The sequence below is a fragment of the Salvia splendens genome, chromosome 3 (assembly GCF_004379255.2).
Source record: "Salvia splendens isolate huo1 chromosome 3, SspV2, whole genome shotgun sequence".
Lineage (NCBI taxonomy): Eukaryota > Viridiplantae > Streptophyta > Magnoliopsida > Lamiales > Lamiaceae > Salvia > Salvia splendens.
Window position 1 is genome coordinate 4,504,819 of NC_056034.1, and position 14,005 is coordinate 4,518,823.

A 14,005-nucleotide genomic window follows, 5' to 3' on the forward strand; every position below is an offset into this window, starting at 1 on the left:
ATGAAAAAAAAGTGTTCATGAGTTCATAACAAATTATCTTAATCTTTTGTTCGGCTAAGACGCTTTCATTTATGTTCCCTAATTTTAGTTGAGACACTTAGAATTAATATTAATGAGGTGTCGGTGATATATTTAGAAATTCAAATTAGTATCTTTATTTGTATTAAAAAAATCCTTAGCTTTTTTTTAGACCTAAAAATCTAGCTACAGGTTGGTTCAATTTTAATTAATGCAGGTTTCCCACTTCAACATGTACTCTCATTATGCATTTAATTCTTCTTTCAAATTTCAATAGAAAAAACCAAATAACTCCATTTATGAAGGTCTCAAGATTATTGAGATTTCACATTCTCGTCTTTTAAGTCGAGATATCTACTTCAATTACTATCTAATTAATGATAGTGAGCAGATAAAAAGACAAGATTAAAATGTTACAAACAGAAAAGACAAGATTAAAAAAGGAGTGAACTTTATAAAAGTAATTGGCCATTTTTTGGTATGGGAAATGATTAAATGCAACCAAATAATTGAAGAGTCCTGACACGACTTATTTTAACACAAGTGATACCCACAAGTGTATGTGGCTAGTGTAGCAATTAGCAAGTAAGAGTATCGTATCTCACAGAGACAAATTTGTATCAACTTAACTACCATGAACAAATATTAACTACTATCTAGACAATCGGGAAAAGTTTAGTTTGTTCTAATACTACTAAAAGCATATAAAAAGCAAATAAACAAGTGAAAACAAGTAAACACGAAGTGAGAAGATAATATGGAGAAAAATGTAGAACTCAAGGATCCGATGCACAATTCCAAGCTCTTATCCAATCAAATAGCCTTACCTTTTGGTGTCTTTAAAGTTATTAAGTCGACCACGAGTATAGATTAAGCCCTTCCTGATGTGAGAAACCTGTAGATTAGATGCTAGGATTGAAGTCCCCTTCTAATCCTAAACCCTAACTCTCAAAAGCTCGATTAGGTCAAAGACCTCACTCAAAACCTCAACTCTCCCGAGTTCTATTGTATTAAGGTGTGAAGTATTCTTATTTCCAGATTAATTATTTAATCTCTCGATTAATCTAATTAATCCTACACAATCAAATGGTGATCAAGCAATTGAAAGGAATAAACCCAAGAATAATCAAATAACTACAAGAGCAAGGTAAGAACAAAATCAATTGGATAAAAACCATGAAATTAGTGCATCATCACCAAGAATTCTACAAGAAAAGTTTAGCTACTCATGTTCATGGAGAAAACTAGGTTTAAAACAAAGAATTCTATGAAATACATGGAGAAAAGATTAAGATACTCCTGTGAGAATGAATCTATGGAATGACAACTTCAATCTTCCGATTGGAAGTCTTCAATCTTCAATTCCTTCTCTCAAAGGTGTTCTTGGGGGGGTGTGTGAGTGTTGGAGGCGGTAGGTGTAGAATAATGTGAACCCTAGGCGTTTTTCCCCTTTTTCCCCATAAAAAATTGCGTTTTTGGCATAAGAATAAGCCAAAACAATGTACCCGGCCGGGTGGAATTATAAAGGGTAAAAATCACCCGGCCGGGTGAATATTTTCGACTAGTTTCTGACCTTTTTCAGCGCAGAATCAACGTACCCGACCGAGTGAATTTACAGGGTAATAATTCACCCGGCAGCACAATATTCTTATAACGGTCATAACTTCTTCTACCAAACTTCGATTGGGGCGTGCGAGATACCCACGCGAAGCTCTTTCAAAGACGAAGAGATTGATATGCATTAGCGGCTGATTGGACTTGAAAATCTCCAGTAAAAATTATCTCAAACCAAGGCTACTGCACATCCACATATTTTGTATCTTTTTCTACATATTCTTAACAAAATGGTTAACAAACTAACATATTAGAGAAGTAGATATAAAGACGCCCAATAATAGACAAAAATATGATCAAATTTATACAAAACCCCCCTCTAAAACCATTTAAAATCCAAGTATGTCAAGTTGCTTACCAAATAACAAGCTTGCAAACCCTAAATTTACAAATATTGGAGTTCTTTCAACTGTTTATATTTGTTGGGTGCATGAATCTTACACATTAATAATTACGTAATTAAATAATGATGAATTAATATATTCGAAGATGTTGCATTAAAAAGTAGAATTAATGATAAAAAAAAAAAGTAGAATTAATGACCAAATGGTGAACTTGCTTTGCTGAAACCAAACCTCACATTGGCTATTCTAACAATCTAGTGGACAACCAAAAACTAAGAAATGGTTATATTCATAATAAAATTCCAGAGAAAAATCTAGTTGCAATTTAATTTGGACACATGCATATTAGTTTGACTTTGGTTATAGAGATTTTTACTAGTTCACTTTTAAAAAAGCGAAAAGCATTTTAATGAAGTTGGTTGCCTAGCTTGAATATGGACAAATATAATTAGCTTGTCACAACAAGAAGGTCCAAAAAATAATTTTGTGTAATTAATGTCCACTTTTCCGTAATACAATAGCAAAATTATGTAATTTTGATGGTAACGAATTTAACTGTGATTTTAGAACTAAGTAAACATATTAGATTTCATATGAATATATGATTGAAGTGATAATTTATGTTACACTAACACTATAAATCATTCTTGGAAAACATTTGAGACACCAAAATCATATCACAATGTTGAAGCATTTGGCAATTTGTTGATGGTGTAATCTGATTTTTTTTGAGGAGATATTGTTAGTAATAAATAAAAGCTGTCATGCAAAACCAGTGATGATTGATTGTGTAGTCTGGCATTTGGCAATAGTAATAATGACTCGCCCATCCCCTACTCCTTTCATTAATTCCCCACCTAACAATTTTTCAGGTTTATAAAATTGCGTGTCATTTTCACTGACAATGACACGCAACTAATTTTAGACCTAAACAACAAATTCATCTCATCTTACCTCTATCATCATTCACATAATAACATCTGTACATACACCAAAATAGGAGTATATTGTTATGCAAACACAAAATGTAATAAATAAATGATCAAACGACATAGTACAAGCTAGTAGCAAAACTTCCCCCATGAATGAGATCACCTAGCATAGTCGTATGCTTCCGAATAAAAATCCAGTTGTCCGAACACATTGCCACGTAGTGCTGGCATAGACTTTAAACTCTGTTTTGGCTGTGCTCACTTCATTCATCAAATCATGTTAATTAACAACTGAGTGCCTCGTATTTTACCGGGATACAATTACTGAACCCGGTTTGCGAAAGTAGATTTCCGACCGTCGCCAAATCCCGGCAAAACACTCCTTGAAACACCGTCGTCGCTACCATATTATTCCCGCCACAAACTTCCCCCCCTATAGCTACCGGAACTGGTTCCGCTGCCTTCTTCCGTTGTGCCTCATCATCCAAAATCGCCGCCACTACACTAGTATAACCCCTCTGAATCATTCTGTAGAGCAGCAATGCAGACATTTTCGCCCCATCTCTCACTGAATCCACATCTTTCTCATCTGCGAATTCGCATTTCTCCATGAAATTACATGATTTCTCAGGCTTGTGTCTCAGCATCAGCAGCAAATGAGCTCTTTCCAATTCCGATCTCGAGCAACCTCTCCCCAATCCCATCAACGCGTAATAATCCACGTTTCCACTTTCTCCCCCGGCGAGCCTCTGCTTCAGCTGCTGGATTTTAGCAGCCAGCGAGCACAATCTCCCTGGAATTTCTCTGTACTGAACCTTCTGCCGCTTCCAAGCAGGCCCTGGCAATTTCCGGTCACGCAAAATCGAATTGTACAATAATTTCAAATGCTCCAGATCGTGGAGGCTATCCGGCAAGCACCTTATCGATTCGAACAATGCTGCTCTAATGGCCAGCGCCTCGATGCAAGACGTGTCCAGCGCTAGGGCTCTGTTGCAATCGGCGATGGCCTCTGCGATTCGTCCGGCCGATCGGAAGGCCGAGGCGCGGTGGACGTAGCACTCTGACAGAAACCCCTGCGGCGCGCCTCGGCGGCCGTCGAGGATTTTTGTGAAGTGTCTAACGGCTTCGGAGTAGAGTCCTGCGTCGAGGGCGGCGATCGCGGCCGTCTTGCGGCGGATGAGGAGCTTGATGTGGCAGAGGAGGTGCGAGATGCTCTCGAATTCGGTCTTCGGAGGCCTTTCCGGCTGGTGATTCTCGCCGGAGAGGGGGTGTTTGATGGAGGAGAAGATGTCGTCGGAAAGGGAAATGCTCTGTCTGCGGAACGCGGCGCTGGCCAGGCGTTTTCCGGTCTGGAGGAGCACCAATGCGTCCTCCATTAAACCTAGGTGGCAGCATGCTTGGCCTAACACCGAGTACCTGTTCATGAAATGCATCAAAAATTGAGTCAAGCTGTAACTCGTTTTTGCATAAATTATTGCATCTGATCACTGTGATTTGGTGAGATTCCATTAATGGCGGCCAGTGGTTTCGCGTGATCTAGAAGCTAGTATTACTGTATAAACCTTTGATAACGGAGTAGTATTATTTTATACTTCTATTATCTATTCATAAAAAAAATAGAAAATGCAATTATGAATTGATACCTCCATTGGCCAGCTTCCTCCACGTTCTTAAACAAACCGGAAATAACTTTCTTCTTCAAATCGGAAACAGAGAAGCACGTACACGCCGGCTCGGAGGCGCCGCCGGAGGAAAGGAGCGTGACTCGTTCCCTCGATAGCTGAGTCGACGAGTTATCGGACGAACCGGTGGTCGATGCGTCTTCGGAGATGACCATTTTGAGGCTAGGAATGTAGTCCTGGAGCATGTCCGCCACCTCCTTAAAGCGGCGGAGGCAGAGCAGGCTCCGCGCCTTCAGCTCGAGCGCAATCTCCATGCGCGGCGCCACCGCCAGCGCCGCATCGAGGAGGCGGAGCGCCGCCGCGATCTCGCTCTGGTCCTGCGTGGCGACCAGCATCCTGGCTTCCCTCACGTATCTCTCCACCATCTGCATTATTTCCGAAATAAAAAAAATGTAACAGAGGAGAAATTGACGTAATGTGTATACCTTTCTATTGGTGAGCCACCAGTGCTTCTTGTCGGCAGCGGCGGTGGCGGGAGATGGAGATGCAACAGCCATTGGTGAATTAACGGTGAGGATTTGGGTGTGAGTGTGGGTGGGTTATATATGGGTGAAAAAGTAGTGGCATTTTAATGAGGATTTACCCTCCTCATATGGAGAGGGAGGAAGTTGCAAATCTGAGAGATGAGAAATGAAGAAGAGAGAGAAGAGGAGGATAACAAATGTCAGCTACACAGAAAGCTTTCATCCTTCTACTTCATCGCTGGCATCAGATTCTCTCTCTCTGTTTTTAAATTGTAGAGAGAGAGAGGGGGCTACTCTACGGCCTACGACCACTAATATTAATAACCTCTGAAAATTCCTAAACCTTTATAAAATAGGATCTATGTTTGGAAATTACAGAATGAGAATATGCATCTAGTAGTATTAATTTGAAGTTAGGCCACTATGTATGATTTTGACTCAACAATGTAAATCTGATTTGGAATTCGCATGGAATGGTGGAAATGTAGATTTATTAAATTTCCTCACCATGCAGTGTTGTTAATTTTCACAAAATTTGCCAGACATTTCAAACTCTGCCTCATACTATATATAGAAAAGATAAATTTTGACATTACTACCAGCTTATGTTATTTACTGACTGCATATTTCTCCATGCCTTATGGACTTAGTGTAAACAAATACTACGAAGGAGTATATTTTAGGAGTAGTTTTCTTCAAATAAAACAGAGATTATCATTGTGGTAATCATCTCTGGATATGTTGTCCCTTTTTATATTAGAATTGAATAATGAATTAGTAGAAATTTAGAATAGCTCAACTCAACACAATATATCAGAATGCTATATAAGTAGTGGAGTACTATTCAATAACAACTTTTGGATACAATTGTGTTAGGGTGTCCACTATAAGGTGGACACGCCCAATAGCCCCGCCCCAGTTTTTTGTCTATAGCCTCAATTTTTTATCTATAGCCCCGAAATTCTATTTCCGCCACTATAGTGGACAACTCCAATAGCCCAAAATTTTATAATCAACTTTCATTTTATAATATATCAAGTAATTATTAACAAATTTATCGGGCTCTAATTAGTGGATTAAGAAAGGCCGACTATACGAATTAAAAATAAAAATAAAAATAAAAATAAAAATACAAATACAATACAAATTAAAATTAGAATTACACACTAAATTAAAATTAAAATCACACACTACATTGAATCTAGTACAAATCACTACCAAGTTTACACAACGCCACTACCTCCCCTACGTGCCCATACTTCTTCAATCAAATCGGCCTGCAGTGTGTTATGTGATGTGGTCCTGCGCATATCAGCGAAGCGTTGGATCAAATATTCATTGCTCCGTGGTACGCCCATCTGGATCGGCGCGGAGGCGACACCGTGACTTGTACTTGCACCCTCTTCCGGCGCCCATCGCTCTGCCGCAAATCCTTCATCTTCTATTATCATATTATGCAATATGATACAGGCTAACATAATATTCGCGACATCATCTTCGTGCCAAACTCGTGCCGGACACCGTATAATAGCCCACCGCGATTGGAGGACACCAAAAGCCCGCTCAACGTCCTTCCTAGCACTCTCTTGTTTGCGCGCAAAATATTGTTTCTTCGGTCCTACCGGTTGGCGGACAGTCTTCACGAATACGGGCCACCGCGGATATATTCCATCTGCCAAATAGTAGCCCCTACTATACTGCGTACCGTTGGCTACGAAGCTGATTTCTGGCCCCTCCCCCCGGCACTCCTCGTTGAAGAGAGGCGACGACTGAAGAACATTGATGTCGTTGTTCGAACCTGCCACGCCGAAATACACATGTCAGATCTTCAGACGGTAGTCTGCCACGGCTTCCAGTATCATCGTTGGATGTTTGCTTTTGAATCCAGTAGTGAACTGGCCTTTCCATGCCACAGGGCAGTTCCTCCACTCCCAATGCATGCAATCGATGCTTCCTAACATTCCGGGGAAGCCGTGCACCGACCCGTGCATATCAAGTAGGCGCTGACACTCATCCGGGTTGGGCTTCCGTAGAAACTCCCCACCGAAAATTTCTCGGATCCCCTTACAGAACTGCCTAAGCACCGTGAGGCTAGTCGTCTCACCCATCTGTAGGTATTCATCGAACATGTCCGCTGGTCCAGCGTAGGCAAGCTGTCGGATTGCAGCGGTGCACTTCTGTTGTGTGGACAGCCCGATCCGGCCAGACGCATCACGCCGGAGGGTGAAGCACCGGTAACGCTCCGCCAAATTCGTCGCTATATAGTTGAACAGCCGCTGCGACATCCTGAATCTCCGGCGGAATATCTCGGGTGGATAACGGGGGTTATCCATGAAGTAATCATACATTAAACGTTGGTGAGCACCGACGTGGTCTCGTGGGATTGTCCGCCGATGAGTAATGGTGCGAGGGATCGGATCCTCCGCCTCCTCCGCCAAACGGGCCGCTACATCCTGTTGCACCTGTTGAATCAGAGCATTCCAGTTGTCTCTCCACAAATTGTTCATTTCCGACCCCAAATTGTAGTGAGAGAAATTTGTATAGATGTTGTGTTTGAATGGTGTGAAAATAATGAATGGAGTGGGATGTATTTATAGGTGAATTGAAATGTAAAAAAAAAAAAAAAAATCGCGCCGAATAGCCGCGGCTTCTTCCTCGTTACACTATAGGCGCCGCGCCTATAGGCGCGGCTATAGCTCCATCGCCGCGTCCTCGCCCCGCACGCGGCTATCCCGCGTCCGCCACCTCCCTCCCCCCTCGCCGCGTCCACCTCCGGGGCGGACAACTCCGCCACTATAAGGCGCCCCGCTTCCGCCCCAAACGCGGCTATAGCCGCGGGCGTGTTATAGTGGACGCTCTTATTCTAACATATGTTAGTATTAATTAACTTCATATATTCTATTTAATACTCCGTCCGTTCCATGTTAATAGAGTAATTTTTCTATTTTAGGAAGTTTTAAGTTGATTGAGTCATTGTTGTTTTTGGCAAAAAAAGTAATTCCTCATTTTACTTTATTCTCTCTTCTTCTCTTTTACTTTTTTCACCATCTATTTAACACATTATTCTTAAACTCCGTTTCGAAAAGAAATGCCTCTATAAACAAGGAACAGAGAGTATTAGATTTGGCTTCTATTCTTGTTTTACATTTCTCCTCTATTTTGACATTTTGTATGATATAAATATATCCATTTGGTACTGATTAGAGTCAGTAAACACGATTACGGTTATTTGTATACGAATAGTAAGAAAAACAGGAAAATAAAATAGAAACCCACATGCTCGATTTATATAGCCCCCTCCCTCCTCTTAATATTCACTCAATATTTTCTGCCGTCTCTCGCAGGGGCGTAGCGCAGTTGGCAACGTAGGGGCAGATCTTGCTGCAATGAGTCTGAGTTCAAATTTCACTACTATCGTGTAGTTGCTTCCATCTCGCAGGCACAAGTGTGAGGCCTTGGGAGATGGGTTTCTAGCAGTAAGTGGGTTAAGGCCTCCCCCTTAACGGACTACTGCGTACCCTGATTTAACCCCTTCACATGATGTCGAGCCGGAATGTGGGAGCCGCCAAGGCGACGGAATCGCTTTTTTGCTGCAATATTTTCTGCCGTCTTGTATTAAATAATTAAATAAATAGTTAGTTATTTGCGGATTAATCCCCAACAATTAACCCCCTGATCTTGCGGATTAACAGACAATTATTAATTGAATTGCCAGCACATTGCCTCAAATTTCAGAATTAAATAATTAGTTCTATAATTATGCCTGATTCTTAATCAATTTTCAACTTCAACTTCTAACCACATTAAAAGATCCAAAAATCCACATCGAAATGTAGATAGATAGAAAGAAAGAATGTCGAATTATTGTACCATTGATTTATTATGTGATCATACGGCCACGCAGTAATTTATTAGCTTATAGTAGCTCTGCTTTTTTTTTGCCTTCTTGATAATGTAGTAATAAATAACGAATAAAATGAATCATTTAGATTCCGTAGGTAAAAGAATTGATTATTATATGGTTCAAGTTAATGTATTGAATCAATTATTATTACCTTTCAAGAATTAGGACCCGCCCATTATTTATGTATGTGCGCAAATTTTAATGCTTGGGTGTAGCATAATAATTATATTGGCAATGCTATGTGTATATCATGCATTCATATTATGTGGTTAATGGTATACCTTTATAAGGGAATAATTTGGAGAGTAAATCATAGGGTAACTTAGAAAAATTATTTGATTGGAGTCTGAATCTGAATTGCTCAAGTTATGATTGTGATCACGGGAGGACCTAGAATGATATTTTGAGAGAAACTAAAATCGAATTTTTTTGACAACATGAAGATGCTAAAATAGAAAAATAAACACTAAATGTACAAATAGTATCCACAGTCGATCGTCACGATCCACCATATATAGTGATTTCTTATTTCAAATTTGAAGCAATGGATTGATATATATTTAGAACATCCACGAGATGATTATACTATATTTAAAAGTGACAAAAAAAGACTTCTGAGAGATTTTGGATTTAATTGGCACGGTTGTTAAAATGGAATATTCATACATATCTAGTGTATTTTCATGAATAATTAATGTTCATAAATATCTAGTTAGAGATATATTATGATAAATAGCGGTTGTGTACTAGGTTTTCACTTTTCAAGGTCGAGTTTAGAATACGTTGTCTTCTATTAATTTATGAATATTTTTAACTTTTATTGGCAAAGTAGAGTACATATTAGTAATTTTCTGCATGCATATATAACACTACTAATTCTGCATATTGGTGAGTTCAAAGGCATTTTAGGACAATTTATGGGTATTAGTGGGTAAATCGATTCAAAGAAATAGTGTACTCGATCCCTAAAAAAGTCCCACCTATGAACCCGAACTCAGAATTCCTTTGGGTATTCGATTACCCTATTCAAATATTTAGTCCCAAAAATCAAGTACTTGAAAATTGAAATATACAATCCTGTAAAATTCAAAATTAATTTTTAAATCGAGTGCTCAATGGGGATGACGCTAATTAAATTATATACTATAAATATTAGTTGTAATATTAATTATGTTTTGCTAATGTTAAATTATTTTTTTGTGAGTTGCAAGATTCATTCTTTAATGCTCTTCTAAGTCAGCTGTGCTTTTATTGGATCAACAGGTGCACGTTAACTTTTGGATGCATATATTCGAATTGAACGTTGCCCTAAAACTAACTTTTTTCTTATGGAATATTTTTACGTGAAATTAAAATTTGCAAGATAATACTGTTTCTTACCAGATTCATGATTTTTGGGATGTACTAGAAAGTAAAAGAGTTCTAACTTCTAAGGTTAGACCATCCACAACGCGTCTCGCGCCGGGCTCGCGTCTCGTCTCGGAGAGACGAGACCCCCGCGAGACGCATTGCAGCGGCCGTCTCGTCTCCAGCTCGCGACCGGCTCGTCGCGTAGCTCGTCTCGGAGAGACACGAGACGAGCTGTCTCGCCACGCGCCCGAGACACGTGGCACGTCCCCATGCGTGCGTGACGCCCACTCGCTGGCCCGCGAGTGGGCGTCGTCACTGATGACGCAATAATTCATTTTTTTTTTAAAAAAAATCGATTTTTAATAAAAAAAATTTTTTTTTTTCAAACGGTAATATTACCGTTAAATATTTATTTTCATTTTTTAAATTTTTAATTTTTTTACTCTATAAATAATTCTATTCCATACTCATTTCAAACACAAACACACATCTATTCCTCTCAAATCCTCTCTATCACTCCAATTTCCATCTTCAATCAACTCAAACAAATGGATCCTTTTGAGCAAATGCGTCAATTAATGGAACAATCACTCGAAGAAGATCCAAGTAGTCCGCCGCGAAGTGGAGCGCATCCATCTATACAAGAACGGTTGGCTATTCGGGCAAGGACACGCGACTCTAGCGCCCACACCCAACTCCAAGAGGATCTAATTGAGCACATTTGGGAAAACTTTGGCGGAGAATATTAAATTATGTCATTTTTATTTTTTTAGAATTTTAATTATGTCTTCGCTTTTTTAATGTTAAGTTGTAATATTGTTTTAATTTTAATAAAGTGTGTTTGTTTAAATTGAATTGGGTTTTAAAAAAAATTATAAATTAAATTGAATGAATAGTAATTAAGAGACGGTATAGAGACGGTTAAGAGACGGAGCGTTGCAGCCTCCGTCTCTTAGTTAAGAGATGGAGGAAAAAAGGACAGTGGGGCCCTCAAATAGTGCTCAAATAGTAGTTAAGAGACGGTTTAAGAGACGGTATAGAGACAGCGTTGTGGATGGCCTTATGCTTTAGTCTCCAACAAATCTCAATAAAAGAAAAACAACCAACGATCAATTGATACCTCACATGCAGACAAAAAAATCAACGACAAACTGACAACCCACAAGTCAAAGTACAATGACAAAATGACCTCTCAGAAATTATGTTTGTCATCAAAAGTTAAGTTTGCCATCCACATTGAAAACAACAACAATGCGATGGACAACACAACAACAACAACCAACAACGAACAATAAAAAGGTTACCTACAAAAAATAATAATACACCCACGTTGTGAGTTGGATTGTCACTTTTGTGGAAGCATTGAGCTCACGCAAACCCTGATGGCGTAGAAGTTTTTATTCAATGTCATGATAAAAAGGAAATTCCGAGGACATGAGACGGTGAAAATGTTGCTTTTTCCGAACTCCCAATTGGGATTTTATTGTTATTGAATGCATGCTTACTATGGATGTCCGTTGTGACCTATGATATGACATAAAACATGGAGGTCCAAATTCTCTTGTCAAGTTATCTGAGGGGGCATCGAGCCAAGCGGGAAGACATAAGTTTGGTTGATTGAGAAGACATGTGGAGGTATTCTATCATTCTCTTGAACTTGAAAAAGAGATGTTCAATAGTTTTCGTTTTCTCCCTTACATAACATAACACACATTGATCGTCACTAATTCTGGTTTTCTCCCTTACATAACATAACACACATTGATCGTCACTAATTCTGGTGACTCCAAACCTTTATTACAACATATCTTTAGTCAAGTCTATCTCAGAGAATGAATTATATACTCATGAAGCAGTGTTTCTCAAAAGAAATCCTCTTCCCCGATAAACAGTTTTGTCCTCTATTTAAACATGCAACTACAAATATCATTTTACAATTCCCTATTTTAATAAGATCTTCTTTCAGCCTAGACCCTAGATAAATCGAATAGTTTTGGAAACAATCTTGACGCCCCATCCAAATAAGATCATCTTTGTGCCTAGCTAGAGGTTATTTGTTATTTCATATATTCTTTTCACTTTTGTTATTCCAAATTAATACTGAAATTTAACCGATAATAAAATTAAAAAAAAAGAAAGTAAAACCCTCCATTGAGAAATGTATATACTCATATTTTGTTGCAGCTTTCTTATTATCACATTCCTAAATGCAACCTTCCAGGTGGCACTCCATCATTGGTGACCCGACTTTCCAGGTACAATTATTAGAGCATCCGCAACGGTGGCGGTGGCGACGGTCGCCACCGCCGTCCGCGCCGCTGGCAAGGCGAAGCACCGCCGCCGCTGCGCTCGCGCCGCGCCAGCGAGCAGCTGACGTGGCGGCACGGGATTGGCCGTTGCCTTCAAAAAAAAAATTTATTTATTTAAAATCGGTTTTTAATTAAAAAAACCGATAAAAAATATAAAAAAAAATTCACTTCCCAAAAAAATTATAACCGTTTATTACCGTTTTTTACACTTTTTTATGTTTTATTTTTATTTTTCCCCCCCAAAAATACACACTTTCATCTATAAATACCCCCACTTTCACAACCAAAAATTCACATCAAACTACACAATTCTCATCTTCATTCTCCAATATTCATTCTCATCTTCATTCTCCCATATCCATTTTCATCTTCATTCTCTCATACCCTAACAATGTCCGGCCAAGGCGATGACAACCCGCCCTCTCACGGTTGGAACCCCCAATGGTTCGGGGGACAACCGTTTCCTAGTCCGGAAACGGAATATTCGGCCCCTCCTCTCACCCAAGATTCTGCCGTTCCGGGTGGCTACCAGCCATACCCAATCGACGACCAAGGTGCCTCCGAAGGGCGATACGGGTGGACACCGGAGCCTAGGTCGACCGCCCCTTCCCAAACTCCGACTCCTCCTACTCGCGCCGGTGTCCGCACACCGTACACTCCGACGAAGATGGATAAATTGTTCAAGGCGTACTTCGAAATCTCCGAAGATGCGGCGGTTGGCACGAACCAATCCGGCGATCACTTTTGGTGGCGCGTCTCTCGCCGGTACAATGCAAACCGGCTGTCGGGAACGATCGAGCGCAACGAGAGTATGGTGCGCAACTGCATCGGCCGAGCCAACGAAGAAATTGGCAAGTTCAATGGCTATTTCCTCCAGGAGTCGCGGAATGCAGGGAGCGGCCGGAGCGAGGTCGACATCATCACTGCCGCGCTGAGCACCTACCAATCCTTGAACGGTAAGTCGTTCAAGTACCTCAACGTTTGGCAGGAAACGCGGTTCCACCCGAGGTATATGGGAGGCGTAACATCCTCCTCTAGCGGCTCATCCAAACGGTCAAGGTCGGTATCCCTATCCGACTCCGGCTCCGAAGAAGTGGCTAGCCAACTCGCCGGAGTTAACTTGGGTAGCCCCGACGCCGGACCAAACGGTTCCCAACGGCGACCGCAAGGAAGGAAGAAGGCGGCGGCCGACCGCCGGCGCTCCGCGACTCCATCGGCCCCCGCCCCCGAACCCGCACCCTATGTTCCACCTCCACCCCCGAACAACTCGTTGAGGGCCCTTTTGGCCCAACTCAATATGGCCGATAGGTCAACTATGACCCCCACGCAACTTCAAACGCACGAGGACATGATATTGGGTCTCAAAAAACAATTGGGGTTGGTGCCGC

At 40.6% G+C, this 14,005-nt stretch overlaps 1 protein-coding gene across 1 annotated transcript; it reads right to left on the minus strand.

The window, feature by feature from the left end:
* Nucleotides 1–2,909: 2,909 nt before the first annotated feature.
* On the minus strand, nucleotides 2,910–5,456 carry LOC121797126. The gene is made up of 3 exons (XM_042195856.1): nucleotides 5,016–5,456; nucleotides 4,552–4,955; nucleotides 2,910–4,324 (listed from the first exon to the last, which is right to left on the minus strand). Exons 1-3 carry the CDS (start codon nucleotides 5,085–5,087, stop codon nucleotides 3,193–3,195), a joined length of 1,608 nt encoding a protein of 535 aa, XP_042051790.1. The 5' UTR covers nucleotides 5,088–5,456; the 3' UTR covers nucleotides 2,910–3,192.
* Nucleotides 5,457–14,005: the final 8,549 nt, after the last annotated feature.